The following is a 21,333-nucleotide window of genomic DNA, read 5'->3' as shown; positions in this document are numbered from 1 at the left end:
CAGGGACTTGAGTGTGTAAAGAACGACATTCTGTGTGCCAGATTTGTAAGTGTCAATACAAAATTTGCAAGTGCAATAAGGTGCTTATAGAAATTTTACAAATAATTATTAAATGTGTCCCTTAAGGTTAATTTAATTTGTTAAAAAAATACATACATCTTTCACTCATTATGCAGAATCAGTGGGCCAAATCCTTCTCACACTCCTTTGAGTAAATGTAATTAAGAAGACAGACAGTGTCAAGCAGACAGAATTGTGCTCAGATTCTTTAAAGCTAATTTTATTAAGTATTTTCCTGTTTTCTTTTTCTTTTTTAATCCTATCACTCCACCAATTTTAGAAATAAAGAGGCAAATTCTGCCCTGACTTTCCCTCAATCTTCTTACCATCACTTCAGTCAGTGGGGTCATACAGATTGTACAGAAGAGCAGATTTTTTTAATGAAGATCATGACAGGTAGGTTCTTGTTAATAAAAAAAACTGGATCCATGCAGGCAAATCCTTGTGCCCCTGAAAAGCTACACTGAAGTCAATATGGGTCTGCACAGGTACAAGGATCTACCTATTCATATCCAACTGTAGGATGAGCCTAATATTGTTCATTTTAGCCAGCCTCAGTGGCCCAACTCTTTAGGCCTTCTTTCTTGTTGTGGCGTATGCATGGAATGACTTCCCAGACCAAGCATGGCAGGCTCCGACCCTCTCCTATTTAAATCGCCCACAAAGACTTGCTGTTTCCGTAAGGTCCACAAACATTAACCCATGTACGTCAAACTTCCACATTTGGTTGGGGAGAAGCCATGTAATGTTCCAGGTTACTATGGTTACCCACTGTGTTTTTTATGTGTGGGTCTGTTTTTCATCTCCTTGGGGCAGAGGCTCTCTTTATTAATTTGCTTCCTGCATAGCACAGAGCATGTTGTTAGCAGTTAAATAATAAACAATAATAGCAACCTCTGAGACCATACGTGCATTGAGAGATAGGACCTAACTTGGCTGAGCTCTGAAGCCCCAGCTGGTCTGACCTCAGTCACACTATTATGCTGAATTACACTGTCCATAAATCTTTGATGAAATAACAGACTTGAGAGACGGCTAAAGGAAACTTAAAATATACTGCCATTGCCATCTTTGTCATTCCTTGTCTTGTACATATTTGATTCACACAAATCAATGTATGTTACTGCTTTACCCAGTCACTAAATGCTTCTCTATATAGCAATCAGCTGGCCCAACTAATTAAAAATTCTGAAGCAGAGAGTCTGAGATTTTGCTGTGGATCATTTATCTGTGAGGTATGGTGAAAACTTTATGTCTAATTTTACAGGGAAAAGGTCATTTTCAATGGGTAGTGTACTACACTATGCCCTGAGTTTACATATATGTCCAATTAGATGAAAAACTCAATTACTGGCTTGGGAAAATAACTCTCCATCGTTTGAGCATATTGACATATCATGGCAATAAGTAATCTTTAACAGAAAAGCTATGTGCTGTACTCCCTACTATCATCATCTGCTGTACTGTTCAGTTTTCTTGGGGGTTTATAGAAGAATACAGGAGGAGAGAGAGGTGGATTAATAAAGCCATTATTGAGTGGTATTGCAAACACCATCCTGGAAGGTCCACTGGTGGAATTGTTGTGACCCCAGTAAGCTAAGTAGGGTTGGCCTGGTGAGAACCTGGACAAAGGTGCTATGGGAAGCGATGTGAGGGTGCTCAGTAGGGGACACACTTCTATCAGAATCAGTATTAAACTAATGATCCATCATGATGTTAAGAGCACTGCACTATGGCTGGAGGTGCCTTTTTCAGCTATGAAAAAAAAATCTAATGTCCTCTTCAACTATGTTCAATAAGCATTTCCATATTAAATTCTATAAAAGTAGGGGCATTTAATCTCAACGTCCTATCTGCCTACCTAAATTCTCCCTGCAGTTTCAAACTGGACACAACATTCTTCTTCACTTCCCGTCCAAAATATGTTATACTAATGGTCACTTTTAAAGAATTGCCATGTTTCACTCCGCAGTGGAGGATAAAGTGAATCCTATTCTCTCTCTCCCTCTCACACACACACACACACACACACACACACACACACACACACACACCCCCCCCACACACACGTGTGATGGAGATATCCATTTAATAAACTGTACTTATCATGCATCTTTGACCTGCACTCTGCCTGGTAATCTACCTCAGGCTGGACAACTTCTGAGATTGCAAACACATGAGCAACTTCAAATAGCCATCAAATGTCCAGGCCAAGAATGATAATGTAATGTTAAGAAATTGGGCAAAACCACCGCCCTCTGTTTAGTATAAATGCAAGAAACAAACAATGGAACCAAGTAAGTTAAAACAGCAGCCACCACGCAAAAAATAAAGACATGGCAAGGCTTGAGTAGAGACTGAACTATGTGGCCCAAGGGGTTTCTTTGTGAACTGATATACTAAATGCAGAGTGTGATGGAGTGGACCAAGTCCCCTGGGTTCTGCCACATCCATCCCAGGGAAGGAGCAGTAGAGAGGTCCTCCAAGCAGGCTAGAGTGGCTGCAGGGGAAGCAGCCATTCAGGGCACAGGAGGGTCATATAAAAGGAGCTGCAGAGCAAAGCATTAGTCAGTTGCTGCTTGGAGCAGGAAAAGGAGGACTGCAGGCCTAGCTGCCTGGAAGAGCAGCAGGGACCGGGGGAGCATTGAGGGAGCTCCTGACTGGTTGCTAGAACTGAGTAGGGACTGACCCTGTGGAGGGCTGCAGGAAGATGCCCAGGGAGGGCATACCAAGGCAGGACTACATAAAGACCAAAGCACAGGGAGGGCTAGAGAGAGACACCACCAAAACCCAGGGAGGGCTAGAGAGGGGTACTGAGATATACCCCAGTGGACCGTATACCCTGAAAGGGGTTTGTGCTTGTTAAAATGCAGAGAGTGACTTGGCTGGAGCAGTGTCACTGACAAATGCACCAGAGAACCACCAAAAGGGGCCACCAGAACTGAAGAATGCAGACACGCCCAATCAGAGGGGGGCACTCGCCAGAGCTGGGTGCCAATGCTGTTACACAGGGGTTGGCACATTCGTTAGCGAAGCTGTGTGTGAGAGAGAAGTTCAAGCAGCAGAAAAAGATAGAAGGACACAAAGAAGGAGCAATGAAGCCCCAGATAAGGTCAGAAAAGTCATGGTGGTGTGTTCTTTTGAAAAAAGCTAAGGGAGAGCTTTTGGTCAAAGTGCTAACTGAAGGGGGCTTGGAAGTGTAAGCAAAGAAGTTACCCCCTGTTTGATTTCTACTGTGTTTGGGAAAAAGGAGTTTGTACATTCTTTGTAAATAAATAGGATTGCATCAAATACCTGACTCCATCACCAATTTCTTTTCCTAGCAGAAACAATCTGCTAGACCCAAAAAATTGGGGTAATAATTTAAGATCTCAAAGGTTCCAGAGACAGAAAGAAAAAATTAAACTGTGGGGAAGCTAATACCATCACATTATGTATATTAGAGTGTGGGATCAGGAGTTGTTAAAACTTTCATTTCAAACTCTGACAGCATCACAAGGGAGTTATTCACGGACATTGACAGCGCTGGAGAGCTGTGAAGGTGGTCCCTGGCAGGGAAAAACCTTTAAATCCCTCCCCACAACAAACGAACAAAAAAGCAGCCTCTGCAATTGCTTTGCTATTACAGTGACAGCTTTTGCTCAAATGCACAGTAACTAAAAAGTGATGCATTCTATTACAAAGAAAGCGGATGATCATAATTTTGGTGCTTTGTGAAATTTAGGTGTGTGCTGAAAGCAACAGTAGCCATCTTGAAAATTTCAGTGATGTACTTTCACACTTCTAAATGGTCCTGTTCCGCTTTTCATGGCCAGTAGTGAATTTAAAATACTGATAGACATAGAATGATGGACCTTAATCTTCACTAATCTCATCACTCTGAAGGCTCTTTTGGGTCCACTGGTAAAAGAAGGTGGTTACATTAGCGTCAGCATAACTCTGTTAAGGGCTCTATGTATCACTGTAGGTTTTAAAAAAAAGAGTTGTAGACAAAAAAAATTCATCAGTGACTGTCACATTTGCTTGGATTGACAGACTTTGAATCATGTAGCAATACATCTTTTATTATGGTTCTTGACAGCAGCAGTTTGCATGCTGAGTTTAACTAAGCTGATATACACATTCTTCAGGAATATATTGTTAAGCAGAAATTTCATAGACATTTTCAGAACTGCCCAGAACCACAGTATCTGGGACTCATGAAAATATCACACTAATGCTGCTCCAATTACTCTCCACTGACAGATAAATGTCTCCTTTTTCTCCTGTAGGAGCCCTTCCTTTCAGGGAGCATTTTACACTGGTATTCTGCATGCTGCGGTGACATCCAATTCATTTCTAGGAGCAATTTAGATTGCTAGTTTTAATCTATAAAGACCATTACACTTTGAGTCCTGGATATGTTATCCTGTGGCACTTAAGATCAGCTCAGGCAACAAACTGACAACCCCTAGATTTGTACATGTGGTGGCTAGTGGTGGGGAATTCCCAGTGGAGTGTCCGTGACTCCGGAATGTGTTTCCCTCCTTGGTCTGAGATAGTAAGAACGTGATGACCCCCAAAACCTACAACAAGGCATATCGGGCTTTCATGAGGAATAGGAATGGGTCATGTCTTAGCATTTGTGATACAATTTGTGATATAAACACATTTTCTAAAATAAATTGAACCTGACACAAAAGCTAAGGCATTTTTGACAGATACAATATATACATAGGAAAAACTATATAAATAAACCTGAACCAGCATGTTCCATATTTAGCAAGCTGCCAGAATTTTCATGTAGAGATGTGTCTGACAGGTATAAAATACCAAGTTTCACAGCATGTTGTGTTTACCGAAGGAAACCCTGACTGGAACAACAGGGAGAATAGTTACACTGTCCAGTGCAGAGTCTGCTAATTGACGTCGGCCCCACACACCAGGGCAGGATTCATTATGGTGTGCAGAGCTGGAGATGGGGGACAAGCCATAGAGCATTATGTAATGCTCCTCTAAGCAGCAGCAACCCACTGTTGGCAGTACTTGCTAGAGAATGCAGCATATGTACTGGCCAGGGTTTTTTGGGGGGCAGGGGCATGACGATCCTAAACAGCCTATTTAACCTGCAGATTTCATCTCCTTTGGGATATGGTTCAGTACAATTCGCCAGCTGTTTTCTACCATTTGTCACTGAGCTATGGGGAGATCCTTACCTGCTGCGTGTGTAGGATAAAAAGTTGCACTTACATCTTTTACACACCAGCACAGCAGAGGGTAGGACTGAGCCCACAGGTTAGCAAATGCACCGAGGCTTACTAATTTGCAATTTAATTAGTTTAAATGGTCTAACTGAAGAGTCATTTGTTTGTGACAGTCTTACAAGGTTGAAACCAGAGCTCCCAAATGCACAGTAAAAAGTAAGTAAAAAGCATGTCCTAATATATTTAGCAAATGCTAACGCAAAGCAAAGAAAAATATACAGGGGATGGGAACAATGGATTCCCTGCCTTGGCAACTGTTGAATATCTAGAGCTAGAGAAGACAGAGTTTTAGAGATGAGGCTCCCCATCTTCCTCCTTACAAATAAATTACTGTGCCCAAACACTGAAATGGTGGCCTGCCTTGCAATAAACACAAGTGTGAGTTGAACTGAAATTGTGCTCAAAACATACTGCAAAAGCAGAAAGCTCTATCTTTGTGAGCTATCTGAAAAGTGAAAACAGATTAGAGAAATAAGTTCCTCAATAGGCAGTAACATTGCTTTCACACCAGATTTGATTAATAAGTCCTCCCAGTGGCACTAACACCTGATATGCACATTGCGTGGATTAGCAAGTTTTAGGCCAGGCAGAAGAAAAAATATACTTTCCTCCCAGTTACTGCTACAGGTATATTATTGAAGGAAAATACAACAAGATTTCTCTAAGGAATGTGAAATTTGTTTGGTATTTCCATCAAACAATTATATATTGTTCATCTAGTATCTGAGAAGCACTGAGGCATATCCAGACCTGATTACATTCCTTCTTAGCTCCAGAACAAGCTATCCCAGTAGGGTGGTGAGCAGCTTCTCATCTCTCCCTTTGATACTTTGATGCAGATGCACACAAAAGAGAGGTTTGTGATAACAATGCAGCCACATCATCAATGTATCTTGATACAATCAATACATCATCAATGTATCTTGATGATCCTAAATCAAAAGGCCCTTGATCATTACTGGAGCCTTTCAGAATATTTCAAACAAAGGGGTGAATTTTTCAAAGCGATGTAACAGGGATTTAGCTGCATGACTTCCATTAACACCAGTGGAAGGTGAACAGCTAAATCCCCACTCACTGCTTCAAAAATGTACCCCTTTAAATATCTTATTTCCAAAATGCATTAGACTTTTCAATAACTAAACAGTTGACAAGAAAAGCAGTATTATTTCCATTGACAGTAGTTGACAGATAACTGCTTCCAGAGACGACTTGGTCTGTGGAAAACATTAAAGCTCCCCAACATCTTTATAAGATAGGAAGGCTGAGTATTCTGGGGGGTGCAGCTTCTTGAACCACAACATTCTAACTCTTATGCTAGTGTCTTATGCTATCCTACCTCCCTGCAGCCAGCAGAGAACACAGCTAAGGGAAAGGGGATGTGCATCCTGGCAATCCCTGGCTGCTCTAACAGCCCCTGGGGGTTGTTGGCAACAGGTGCAAGTTATAACACTTAAACCAACAAATCAGCACAGCCCAGAGAAGCCTCAGGATCAGGAGAACGCAAAGGTGGCTTGATTGAAGCCAAGGATCAGGGCCAAAAAGTATGAAGAGGGTGTAAAATGGTACCAAATCAGAATGGTAATGGTTTGCACCCACTCTGCACCCACTTTTGTAAATGATTACACAAGGTGCAAGGCAGTGGCGAATGTAATCCAGAATGTCTAAGGAAAATGTGCATGTTCCTCAAATAAGCACATCATGTGTTCAGTAATATTCCTGAAAAACATGGAGGTTTAAGTGCATAGGGGAAATCAAAATCTGCATTGCTTTTAGGACTAAACTACATATTCTTTTCCCCGTTGATTTTTATCATTAATAACGTAATCTTACAACTAAACATCAAAAGATGTAAACACATTGTCAAACAGATTCCTGAGAGCCATTCTTCCCATTCATATTTGAAAACAGGATTTTTCAATTCAGCAAGGAATGTCATTGTATTATCTCTCAGAGACAGATCAGAATATGTGGAATTCCCATTCTAATATCCTTTATTAAACACATATTTCTTATTTAATTAAAAGACTTTGGAAGATTAGTTTTGATTAATTTGGTCAAATGGTGAATACTAATTAGAACAACCAAGGTTGGGAAGCCCATTAGAAAATGATAAGTCTCTGCAGTGAAAACAACAAACATGAAATGAATATTAAGTCAGTTATCTCCTTTAAAGGTGAAAGGAAATATTCCCAAAGATTCAGTCTGTTTAGCTATGGGTGTTATACTCCTATTATCCAAAAAGAGCAAGTATCTTAAAAAATACTTACTACAATATCTTCAGGGAAAGTGTCCCGACTGAAGGAGCCATCATCAAACATGACTTCATAGAAGACTTGAGATGTCACTCCTATCACTCTGCAACTATAATATCGTGTGTTCCTGTGTTTTGTGATGACAGTCTGCCCCACTGTGATGGCCTTCTCACATGCTTTGGTTCTCTTGAAAGCAAGAATTAAGGAACAGTCATTAAAAATAGTCACCACTTAGTTTATCAAAACCATGTCACATGATAAAGTACTGCAGTGATCAATCATGGCTCTCAATTTAGCAAGAAATCTTGAAATGCAAAATCTTTCCTTACTACAACAATCAAACTTTCTGTGAAGCATATACATTTACATTTTATTAACAAAAGAATTACAGCCAACAAGATTGCAGCACATAATTAAAAATATATCTACTATTATGGTGTTTTGGCTCATCTTACAACACAGAAGAACAATTTAAGCATAACAATTCTGGAACCATTCAGAAATATTGTTTGCCACTATCTTAAAACCCTTATATCCAGCACTGGTAGAGATCAGACATGGTGGACCAAGCTTATACTGTAGAATTTTATTGAAAGGCACTTCTCAAGCTTTGGATTTTCATAATGATGTACTTCATATTTTGCTCACAGGGATGACATCAATAGCTACACATCTCATTTTTGTAGAAGTAGTTAACTGTGATACAACAGGATGCTTCAGTAACTCAGAAACAATACCATGCAGAACACTCACTTTAAAACTGCAGATGGTATTGTGCAGTTATAATGATTGTTTATTTTATCACTCACCTTTATGATGTAGCAGGTCAGTCATAACCACTGTTTATTTTCATGTTTCCTCTCTAACTTCCCTAAAATCAGCTATCACCTTGACAAGAGTAGCCAGGATATACTCAAAGGTCAAATTATGCAAAAATTCTACCTCAACAACTATATGTGTTATACTCCTATTATCAAAAAAAAAAAAAAAAACCAAAACAAAACCCCCAAACCAAACTCTATAACTCAGCAAATGCTCAGAGATGTACATGATGCAGAAAATTGTGCACACCACTTCCCAACTAATGCATCCCAGTGTGCCTCCCACTTGCACAGTGAGCTTCACCATCTGGAGAAGTAAAATCAAGAGTTTCTCATCCTAATAAGACATCTTATGGCTGTTTATTATCTGTAAGTAATTTCATATTGGTTGCTGTGTTTGTGTGGTAAACTGTACTGTCTCTGACAACAGCCGGGCATCTGAACTTTTCTGACAACAGGAGGTGCTAAAAAGCACGGCATGATTCAAATAGCATATCTGTATTAGTGAAAATGTTTTGAATTAGAAATATTTACTAACCAGCTTGAAATACTGTATGACATATGCTAAGTTAATTACCCAATTTCCTACCAATTTTTCAACTGTCTGTAACCTTTCAAGCAGTAAAGTTCTTCAATAAATGTAATAATCTAAAAAAAAAAAAAGTACCTGTGAAAGTCTGCAAAATGATGTGACTATAGAATTGTCAGCATGATTATTAGAAGCTGAGTTATGGTCAGCACCCATGCTCTTTGTTAGATTTTTACATTTTATTTTAAAGTAATTCCTGCAACTTTTTTTAAACAAACTTGGGCCAAATTTTGAAATACTTCTTTTGCTTTGTAATTTTTGGCACCCTACCACTTTCTTGCACCACATTACAGAATTTACACATCTCAAACTTTTGTGTTTCTAAAAACTGAGGGCAAAGCAAGTACAAATGTGTTGTGTGCATTTCAAGTCTATCACCAAAAAATTATAGACTTGAAATGCACACAACACATTTTCTGGGGCTAGTGCACTAAGCTTGTGTTTGCAAGTGATTTCTCTGAGTAAAATTGAAAACATGAAAACAGAGGATTGGACTGAGGCCTACTGATGAAGTTATACCCAATTATATTTCTACAGCATTTTCAAGATCACCTGGAAATAATCTTTCTTTCATAATTATACATATTATTTAATGGCTGTTTACCTGTTTAAACAGCCATTACTAGTTCTGTATATAACAATATCACTAAGCCTAAACACAAAATGGTGAAATGCCAAGAACTAGTTTACCACTATAAGTTATTGTCACATAGGTCCCTCTACTGGTAACATCAGTTATCACTGTTACACCAAATCTTGAATAATGTAAAAATCCAGGCGTTTGTTTCTTGAAAAATTCCAGACTCCATTTATCCAAATATGTTCAGAAACAGAAATTGAAAGTAGTCATTGAATTACCCATATGAGTTGAGCAGAAGTTTCTGGTGTATATATAAATCCAACAGGAAGTAAATGTATTAAAAGTACAAAATGTATTACAAGTATAAAGATTGAGCTTCACAAAACAAAAAAACACGATTTTTTTGTTATTAAAAAGTATACAGATTGGTTTACTGGTAAAATTTTCACAAAATAAACTCCACAACTCAACCCCCCTACCTCCAGGCAGAAAACCAAATAAATGAACAAAAAAATAAAAAAACAAACCATAGAAAACCCTACTGCATTCCAGCTCAAGGGGACGGAGTTTGGCTTTCAGTATGTTATTTTGGTAGGATTCTTGATTTATTTTGCAGAAGAACATATTGACAAGCACACTGTATAATTGATTGCCTGTCCCAGAAAATATTTCCCGTCAGAAAAGCAGAAGAACTTATTGATGTTAAGAATGTCATTTTTGAGCAGAAAGGACAGCTGTTATGTAAGGGGCTCTATCAAATTGAAGAAACAACTGTGGTTTCGGATTATGGTGCAAATTGTGGTTCAGAAAGTGTGATTTTTCCTCAATATAACCCAAGCCAAGGATGAACTAAGATAGCAGTAGAAACAGAGAAAATCAAATAAACAGACAAACAAACAAAAAAGCCATCTTGGCCTTCCATATGTGAACTTGAAAAAATGGGATACATTATGGTAGAAGTCCTTGCTCTTTATTTGTGTGACTGATGTATTGCTAGTAAACCAGATGCCATTTTATGCCAAGGTCCCCATGCCTCACTTGGATACTGAAAACACATAGCTGGAATCAGTCTGGTTCACCTGTGTGTTAGTACTGGTAAAATAATGAGAGTTATAAAAATGTGCTTAGTGTTTATGCTTTATTGAACACTTGTAAATTGCTACTTGAATTAATCTCACTTTCACATCTGTATCTCATATTGTAAAGTATTATTTGAGCACTTGCACTATAATTCTCTGTAACTGTATAATTCACCAGACAGGAGAGAAGCATTAGCTAGTGTGAAATACTAGTCTCCAACAGGTATTATGTCCTGCCTGACATAAAAGGCACATAAACACAAGATGAAGTATTGTGGAAATCAGAGGACAAAAGACTTTGTTGATTGCTTTCTCCCCCACCATGAAGAGGAGATGTGCAAGTGAGTTCCTTTCATCAGCTGAGTTTGCAACTCGAAGCAGAAGTGGGGAAGGAATAAAAAGCCCTAACAAGGAGGAACTGTATCTTTCTGCTGCTTGGAATCTAAGGAGCAAGGATTACTAAGCATAAGCAAAAGATCCTCAGTACTTAGCCTGGGTTAGTCCTGAAGGACATATTGAGCTTGCTTATCACAGAAGTTTCTGTTACTTTTTGAAATTTAAGATTGAAACTCATTTGGGTGTAGTGTTGTCTTTCGTGTGAAATCTAAGATGCAATTGATCTGGGGTAAGTGACTGGTCCTCTTTCTAACTGAGAGTAATCTGAATATTGCTGTGATCTTCAGTGTAAGGTGGGTTTACCTGGGAGGAAAGAGAGATCAGAGTACCCAAGGGGACTGTCCGTAATTTCACGTTAAGGCTGTTATATTTTCTGATGAGTTTACACTTGATAATTGATAGGTGGAATCTAAGTATAGAACTCATAATAATTTGGGGTTTGTGTCCTGTTTCCTAAGAGTTTGCCCTGAGGTTGGCACCCACCGCCTTCAGTCACTGCAGAACAGCTTGACAAGTAGACAAAAAACCCTTGGTCTAAAAAGTTCCAGATCATATTTATAGTCGAGGATCATCAAAGCTCTAAGATGTATCCAGTTTGATATGGAAATTAAGTTTTATTCCACCCTGCCAATTTTACCCCTAGAACGATAGTCCTAATGTGAAAGTGATATTTGAACAGTATGCCTGCTCAGGATTTTTCCCCTTTGGTCTCTGCGCCTCCCCCAAGGTATGCCCCTCGACCACCTAGAGTGCCGGGGGCCAGGTGCAGGCAGCACAGAGTTGGCTACATTGGCTTTTTGTCACCCAGGGATTCTTCTACACAAAGAAAATCCCCAGCAATCCTGTTACAACAGCTCTCCATTACATTTGTGCTGCAGGAGCATCACAAGAGACACAGAACAGAGGATCAGTTATGGTGGACCTGTTGCTAAGTTTGTATTCTGTTTTGTACTTTAAGTGGAAGTTCAACTTGTTCATTTTATAGGAAAAAATACAGTGTACGTGCTGTAAATTTTAGCACGTCTGAGCAAAACCTGAATTTTCTGAGGAGTTTAAAACTAATTAACTGATTTTTTTCAAAGTTCTAATCAATTAAAAATTCCATCCCTCACCTAAAAAAATCTTAGTTTGTATCTCCTGATTTTTGGGGTTCCCCTAGCTGAAACCCTAGGAGATAAGGAGAATTTGGTTGAGTTATGTATTTATTGTGTTAATTAACAAAAATAATAAAAATGTTACAGTTCTTTGTCATAAACGAATCCTTAAGTGCGGCACTTAGCTAATGTACAACAAAAGTTTGGATGACTAAGATCTTCTAGAAGCAGTAGCTGCTTGTTTGTCAAAGACCAAGAGCTCTTTGAGACTGTTTTATGAAGAACTGTATCTTCAGCATAGGAACAGCTACTTTTCTGAGGATCTTATTCTGGATCCTTTTCTTCCTGGCACTGTCCAGCCAGCTCAGGAGCTCCTGGTTTTCATGACAGTAACTGATGCTAATGTTGAAGATCCTGCTTTTCATGAAGATGATCAGCCAGTGCAAGATCAAGTGTGAATTTGGAGAACGGATAGCAGAAAAAGTCTGGTCTGTTTTCAGTGGTGGGGTATTTGGGTGAAGAGGTGCTAGAAGACCGAAATCTACAACCAGTAGGAAAATGTTATTTCCCAACAACATTTTTGACAAAAACAAAAAATTATTTTTCCGAAGTTTTTCTATAACATTCCAAACATTGAAAAACAAAATGTTATGGTTTTGGTAACTGAAAACCACAAGTTTTTGCTAAAAACTGAAAAATTTTCAATCAAAAATCGAAACATTTCAACCAGTCAGGTAAAAATCTTTTGGATTTACTGAAAAGTGTTGCTCAAATGGATGAATTTTTTAATTTTTTGTTGTTGAAAACAACAGAACCAGTTTTTATATTTATTTACCACTCCCCTAATTTTGTAAAAATCAACGTTTCCCACAGAAATTTCCATTTTGACAAAAAAGCCATTTATCATTAAAAAGAATTTGAATGAAAAATTTCTGCTTAGGTCTACTAGTATCTTTATAAGGGCAGAAACGTTGTGCTGTGTCATCCGAGGTGTCTGGTGGTTGTTCTAGTGATCAGGTGCGTCTCTCTGAATGGAGGAGTAGAGGGTATGTACTGTTAGATGCTTTTCATTTCCTTGCTTTTGTGGTTTTGGATTAGGTATGTTATAGTACAGAGCAATCTTACCTTACACACACTGTGTGGATTTTTGTACATAAAGGTTTTTTTTCTGGGCAACCATATACATATATCAGGCTCCTTATCCCCTTTCCTCTCTTCTTGCACATCCACAGAAGGACCAGGAGCAATCACAACAACATAAAAATTCACATATGGGTCACTATTGCAGCTGCATAGTAAACTTCCCTTCCTGCCTCTACATTTTTATGGCCTGATCCTGCATTCCAAGCCCACTTAACAGTCACTGATTTCAATGGGATCTTTAGTTATGCAACATATGGAGATCTTGCCCACAATGACTAGCTCTCCTTAGAGCATGAGCTACAGGATTCTGTTAGAAACGAATGTGCCCCTTTCAGGAGTCTGATTTGTCTTGTGTACCCCAATTTTCACCTCACTTAAAAACTACTTGCTTACAAAATCAGGCATAAAAATACAAAAGTGTCACAGCACACTGTTACTGAAATATTGCTTACTTTCTCATTTTACCATATAATTATAAAATACATTGATTGGAATATAACTATTGGACTTGCATTTCAGTGTGATACTTGAGCCTATTTTTCACTTGTGAGCCTTGTCTGAAGTCAGAGTTCCAGGCAATGGGGCTACAGTTTGAGCCCCACTGCCCAGAGCTGAAACATGTAACTTAGCTTCACTGGGTTCCCTGTGGTGCAAGGCCCCAGGCAACTGCCACGCTTGCCACCCCTAATGCCAGCCCTGCACGTGCAACCCCCCTAAACCTTCCTGTGACCCCCTCTGAGGCTCGCAACCTCCAGGTTGAGAAACACTGATCCGGATGAGTTGAGCTGAGACTTCTGCCTGCCCCCGGAGGCACACATACCTCTGGCTGAAAAACATGGTCTTAAAATAATCCCAAAAGGTGGTTATCTTTATTTAAAACATATTAATCTTTGAGATCCGAAAAGGAATAGCTACTATTTTCCAGTTTGTCCCTCAAAAATATGGCCTGCTAATCCTTATAAGGGTATTTATTCTAATCCAAATTCCTAAAGGAATCTTAACAGGAAAAATGAGTCAGTTGAGGCTTTTCTGCTTTTATATATGCACATAAATAATATAAAACATTATTAAGTCAATTGTTCAGTCATCTAAACTTTCACAGCTGTGATGAGAACTGCCCATGCAATGATATTTTCAAATTTACATATGCAAAATAATACATTGTTTCTATGAAAAAATATGAAACGACCAATTTTGCACACAAAATTTATTGCAAGCAAACCAGTATTTGTGTGTGCAAAATGGGTTACAGCACAGATGTGTGTTCCTTTCAACCTGCAATTACCCAGTCTACATGATGAAATACCTGCTTGCACACCTAAAAGGAGCATGCTTACAATTTTGGCAGGCACAGTATTAATGCTCATATTTGAAAATTTGGCCCACAAAGCAAAAGATTTTGAAAATGCAGCACAACATTTAAAAGTCCAAAGTCAATTTATTTTTACTACATTTTGAAACACTATATAGGTACTGGTATTACTTCCCTACCTACCTTCTCCATCTCTATTTAGCATAAAATACAAGCCAAATTTTCCAGTGGTTGATATTAAAACTCTAATCTAGGAAGAAATAACAATGATGATTCAGAAAGACTGTGATCCCCAGTCAGAAAAGTTTATGAGACCACTGTGATAAATAATCTGGACATAATTTGTTGGCGACTACAGTGCTAAATAATTCAGACTCAAAACAAAATTTCAGCATTGCAGTGGGTGGAGGCTTGATACCTCAGGTTTAGGGATATATTAACATTATGCAGTAAAGTGTGTGTGTGTGTGTGTGTGTGTGTGTGTGTGTGTGTGTAGGAGGGAATAGGCTTTTGGTCAAACAACCTCCCTAATTTACATATTACAATACTATGTTAGATAATTGTCACATACCCTCCTCCAACCTAAATAAAAAACGAACTCTTACTTTTCTTTCAACCTCGACCTAGGTAATAACAAACTCCTCTCATAATGCATTTTGCGACAACTTTATTAAGATAACACCAGCTAATTATTGTTTTGCTTTCTCCAGGAGCAGGGATAGTGGCATCCTGTCATATGTGTGGTTTATTCAATAGCTGAATATCTGTACAGATTTGCTCTTACTGACATATTCTATTTTTTAATCTCTATTCTATTCTGTTTAAAATTGCAAAATTAGTTTAAAAAGTCAGTGCTCATTGTTTAATTATTTTGCTTTCAAACAATACAATGTAAGTTAAAGTGATGGACAAACGAGAAAGGTTCATTACGAACAGAGAAGTGCTGTTATGCCAAATGGCAAAAGGCAGTGTAATCTCCGCATGAAAGGATAGCTAATACAAAGGATAAAGGTCTAATAAGAAAATTAATGGTGAACAAACTTCTGAAAGTTTGGAGATTTGATTAGATTAATTATCCAAAGATAGGATATTAAACCAAAGCATATACAAACTTATGTCAACCTCCTTTGTCTCAAAATCATGTTAAAATTACATAAGAAAAGGCTCTCATAGTATTTTTGATATTTCCAAGATTTTGTCCAATAAAGCACACACAAGACTAGCCTAACTTTCCCTGCTGTTTTTTGGTTCGGCCACAAAAAATAAGCCAACCAACCCAAATTCCTCCTGTAAAGGTATATTGTAGGCTCTGAGTTTTGGGAGAGATTGGATTGATTTTTATTTTTTTTCCAAGCCAGTCTGACCATGCATCCCATACACATCATAAGTGCTTGTGCAAGATGCTGTTTCTCAATGTCATTTTTATTTTTCCTTTAATAACACCAAATATAGATCAAGAAAATCATCGGGGGGAAAATGAATGATTTTTGTGGGAGTCAGTTTTATCATAATAGTGTTGTATCAGACTAATATTTGTTTTGGTTTCTAGAGCACAAAATAATTATCATTTAACAATTGTTTACAGCGCCCTGTAGTTTAAATGTATGCCAATAAACTATACTGATAAATTGCAGATGTTATATAATCTGTGCTGTGTATATTAGATAGACAAGACAGACAGATAGAAAATGTGAATGCTACATGTTCCACCTTACTTTACTAACAATTTATAGGCATTATTATTAGCATTATTAATAAATATTTATATTATGGAAGCAAGCAAAAGACCCAAGTCAGGATGGGGGGGAGGGGTCATTGTGCTGGGTGCTGTACAAACTTAGAAAAAAAATTATCCGTGCCCTGACAGGCTTACAATCGAAAAAAGGCATAAGAGAACGATGTGCTTTGTTAGTGTGGCTGTTTACTCTAGATGCCTCAGTAACAGAAAGGCACAGACAAATAAGATGGAGTTCAGAAAAAAAACAAAATATGAGTAAGGAGCAGCAAGGATTGACTTATTTTTTCTAAGTATAAAACCACCAAACAACTGAAGCTGCCAAAAAAAAGGAGACCTCAGCCAGTGCAAAAACTGGAGGGCAGACACAGCTGCAAAAAGGTGGCGTTGGTCAGCTTCGCAGAACTGACTCATCCCCTTGCAATGTAAGGGCAAAAGGCTTTAAAGGTGCAAGCTCTGTTGTTGCAAACCCCTTTCTCCACGCAGCAGGCCAGGCAGCACCCACTCTCCCTCCCCTTGAGGTCTGATTATCAGGTGGGTTTGAACCTGCTGTGGGCATTGTGCTAGTCACTACATTTTAGGGGGGCTGGGAAGAATTTTTTTCCCTCACCACAATATTGGCTTCGGTGGAGAGGGGTTTTTTCGCCTTCCCCATAGCGGGTGTTAGGGAAGACCTATTATGGTGAGCACAAAAGGTGTGGTAGACTGTATGTTGCAAATTATTTGGTAAGCGTGGGGCAGATGTCTAGTGCAGGTACTCCATAGGGAAGGCATCCAGGGCCCAGATAAATGGCCTGGTAAAGGACTTAAAAAGGAGGTGCTGATTAAAGGAATAGAACGGTGTGGGATTTGGGGCTCCTGTGGTTGGAACAGCAAGGAGCCAACCCCCCTTTCTTATAGCTCACCTTATCCCTCCTACGAGGTGGAGTGGATGGTAAGGTCCCAGGAATGGATTTGCTGGAGGGACCTGGATGGAAAAAGAGGGGAAGTTGGGGAAAGCCTACCCAGGTAATTAAAAAATAAACAGGGTTTACCTGCAGTGTACACTTTTATCTGCCGGGTAGTCCCAAACATCTAATAATAACGTTGCAGTCTGATTAAATCCATATCAAGTGTCTCCTGTCCTTCTTTCGGTACAGCTGGACAACAAAATAGTTATAGAAAAACTATGCAATTACAAAGAGATGGTGATAGGAATAGACTGTCTGTTCAAAGAGTTGTACACCATTTAAGGAAAGGAACTGATAAGCATGGTACAAGAGGTATAACTGGGAGTAATAGGATGAAATTGATAAAAGGAATATTCAGCCTAGACCACAGAAAAATCTTCCTGACAGAGAGTTCTATTTGACTGAAGAATAGTCTTTCATGGAAAATGATGGCAGTCCCATTGGTTGAGACACTGAAAACTATACTGGAGAAAATGCCAGAAAATGTTTTGTAAGGCCAGTCTTGTACTCGCTGTGGATGGACTAAACTAGTGGATCACGAACCCCAAGAGTGTCAAGGAAAGCATTCGGAGAGGTTCTCTGGTGTTGAAAATGTTATTACAATCTAAAGCAAACAAAATCTTGCTCATCCACTTCCTGGACACCCGTCTGCTTTGAGGTCAAGTATTCTCGGTCAACTTCTCAAAACACAAAATAAACAGATTATATAGATTTATCATTGCTATCAATTACACATTTATGTTCATAGTAAACCTAAGGAGGAAGGGCTGAAAAAAATTTGACTTTGAATGGGGGGTTACCAACAAGAAAAGGTTGAAAAACACTGGATTAAATGATCAAATACGTGTTTTCCATCCCTAGATTCTATTATGTATTCCTTCTGTCTGAACAATGTTAAGGAATAATTCAAATATAATTTAAAAAATACAGAATGATTAAGCATCTCCACTAGAAGTGACAGAAATAAAGTGGAACAAAATGCATTAAGATCTACAAGACAGTTAATGACAATATTGTGAATGGAGTATACATCACAGCTAACATTAAAGGTTCTTTCTCAGCATTGATGGAAACTTCTGGCATTGTCGCAAAGAATATGGAGTTCTACTCATACTTTGTATAACTATTGTCAGTCAGTACTGAAATTTTGGAAGGACATTTGCAAGGTTTTATTGGGAATGCTGAATAAGTATGTTATATGTGCAATATTTTTATATTGGATATTCATAATATTTAATCTGGATTTTTGTAATAAATATGGGTATTTGTACTACCCTGAAAATTTAAAAAAGGAGACTATATTGATTTATTGTGGTGGTGAATCCATACATACTGTAATGGTCCTAATGGAAAAGTATGCCAGGCCTATCAACCACCATTTGAGTACGAACATTTCTCCAAGCTCCAGACATAAGGAAAAACTGTCAAAATATAATGACCTGCTGTATATGAAAAGAATATAGATGAAGCAATCTTTTAAACATAAGCCATTTATAGATTTCTTCCTTCATTTTCCCTAGACAGCTAAGTAAATTCCTGCCTTAATTACACTTTTAGAACGCAAAGACTATCCACAGCATATTTTATTTTTTGTTTAAAAAAAAAAAAAGAAAAAGAAAGGAAGAAAGAAAGAAAGAAAGGATAAAATTCCTTACCACATTCTGATTGATCTTGTGTCTGAAACATGTGATGTAGACAACATAAGGCCAGTCATCAGGCTCCATCAACACCCCTGCAGCATGGGCACAGGTAACATGGAAGGAAGCTGGACAACGCCCATAAGAACATTGTATGCAGGCACCGGAAAACTTCTTCATTCTCTGTCTGCAGAAGATACATTTCTGTATGAACAAAATAGAACAGAATGTCAACTAAACTACTGTGATTTAGCTAATTTCCACGTTTTATTGACTACATTTTACAGCTAAGCTGTATTGAAAAAGAACAAACTTTTCTGAATTGCAAATTAAGCTTGCAATATGCTGTAACTTTAAGTCAGCATTTTTGTCCTTCTTTATGGACATACAAAGAGTTAATGGTTTTGATGCCATAGTGGGGAATCGGATATGTAGTTGATCATTATTAATCATTTTGATTCTAAATCCCATGCACTGCCCTACAAATCAACCCTTACTCCCAAAGTGAGCAAATTGAGAATCTGCTAATATAATTCTTCAAAAATAACCATTATGTGTGACAATAAAACTAAACTCCGTACACCATTTTATGTTCCTGTGTGTTCAAAATAGGCATTGGGGGATGGGAGAAATGAGACACAGGCTCTGCCTCGCTGAATAAAACAATTTGTTCATGAAGTCTGGTATCCTACTGCCAGAAATAGCCAATAACCAATATGTCAGATGGAGAAATACTCCATTACTATGTATTGCCAATTGTGTAATACTGCACATGGGGATATAGCTCTTTCTTGCTTATCCTCATCATAGCTTATAAAACAAGAAATATGTTATTGATGATTATAATATTTTAAAATCACTCACACTATTTTACCCAACGGCCTTAGCAGTAGTGAATTCCACAATCTGACTATATAGTGTTGAAGTACTGATTCCTTTTGCTCTAATTTTACCAATAGTTTTTACAAAGCAACTCACTGAAGTGTCATCAGTGGATTTCACCAACTCAGCATGGTATGATGGATTGCCTTGAACTTATGCAACTGTCACAGCAAAGGCTGCCAGAGTGGTGAATTTGTTGGTTCAAGTCATCCTCTCAAGTAAAGTTAGAATACAAAGCATGAGCAGAATAAGGAAGTGAACCCATAATGTTCAGTGCCTCATAGGACTAAAACACTGAAAAATTAATACATTGGTCTTATAAGCCTTTCATCCAAAGATTTCAAAAGGCTTTACAAATATTTAACTCCCCCTTCAAGGAAAGTATTATTATTCACATTAAATGGAGAGGGAAACAGATACAGAAAGTTTTAATGACTTTCCCAAGCCTGCATAGTGATGGGATCAGCACTCAGGATTTTCTACCTCCCAAGTATGCTCCCCAGTTACTTATTTAATTCATTAGACCCCTTTTAATGTAATTTCCCAAATCTTAAAAAACTTAAAAATTGAAAAACAAAAATTTCATGCTATGTAATCGTACTGACTCCCCACAGGGTCAGCAGCAGGGGTGAGATACATGTTCAGTAGGGGACTGTGTTATAATAATTTCAGAGCCTTCTGCCCCCTGTGCCTCAAGCCTATCTATGTCCCTTTCCACTCTTATATTCTCCTGCCAAGTCACTGCTCTTGTCCCTTCCTTCCCACTGTTATCCTCTCTGGCACCTGCCTGCCTCTAAAATCAACTCCTGCTCCTGCCCAGTCTCTAGCTTTTGCCCATGCCCCCTTTGTTCCTATGCTACCCCACTCAACAGTTCCTGTCCTTGCCACTTGCTCCTATCTTCTCCCATCATCGGCTCTTGCCTTTCTATCCCATCACTCTGCTCCTGTCCCTCTGGGCACCAGCAAGGGTTGCAGTGAGAGCAAAGGAGAGACAGTCTCCTTGCTCTCAGTTCTGGTGCCCAGTATCTAAGCAAACCCCAGCTTTGAGGAGCAATTGCAGGGAAAGTCCTGTTCAGCCCCTGGCTGATATGAAATGGAACATGCTCAGTTGTTCTGTGACTATGATGCATCCAGTGTCTGGTTGGCATGTAAGAAGTATGAGAGGATGGCAAATGCTCCAGAGAATTTAGCTGCCAAACTCTACTAAGCCTTTACTGAGAATGTGTGAAGTGGAATTTGTCAGAGGCCTACAACTTAGCCAAACATGGGCAGATTTTCACGGGGATGGCAAAAGGTCACCTGACACAGGGAGGTCACCCTGAAAAATTTCAAATCCTTGTTAGTAAGCATGGAAGTGCTAGAGCTTTTCAACAGAGTGGCTGTAAGAATATTTTAAACATGAGCATAACAATGTATTTTCCTTCATCTTGTTCTCTGAAATGGCTACACCATTATTGCTGAAACTTAAAAAAAGCAGCAGCAGCTCAATTAGAAATCTGGCATTTGTGCCCAAATGGTTAAAATTTGGCAAGTTCTAACTAATTGAATAAAGGGTCT

At 38.6% G+C, this 21,333-nt stretch overlaps 1 protein-coding gene across 9 annotated transcripts in view; it reads right to left on the bottom strand.

Moving 5' to 3' along the window:
* The window catches only part of KDM4C (lysine demethylase 4C), a 461,886-nt gene that overhangs the window by 31,764 nt on the left and 408,789 nt on the right, over positions 1-21,333 (bottom strand). For all 9 annotated transcript variants that reach the window (XM_038401809.2, XM_043514911.1, XM_043514910.1 and 6 more), the window contains 2 exons: positions 18,913-19,098; positions 7,574-7,744 (listed from right to left, as the gene is read on the bottom strand). In XM_038401809.2, the coding sequence (XP_038257737.1) occupies positions 7,574-7,744; positions 18,913-19,098 (357 nt within the window). The remainder of the gene's footprint in view (positions 1-7,573; positions 7,745-18,912; positions 19,099-21,333) is intronic.

Source organism: Dermochelys coriacea, chromosome 5 (genome assembly GCF_009764565.3).
Source record: "Dermochelys coriacea isolate rDerCor1 chromosome 5, rDerCor1.pri.v4, whole genome shotgun sequence".
NCBI classification, from domain to species: Eukaryota; Metazoa; Chordata; order Testudines; family Dermochelyidae; genus Dermochelys; species Dermochelys coriacea.
The sequence above is the reverse complement of the archived record's forward strand: the minus strand, read 5'-3'. Positions and strand labels throughout refer to the sequence as shown.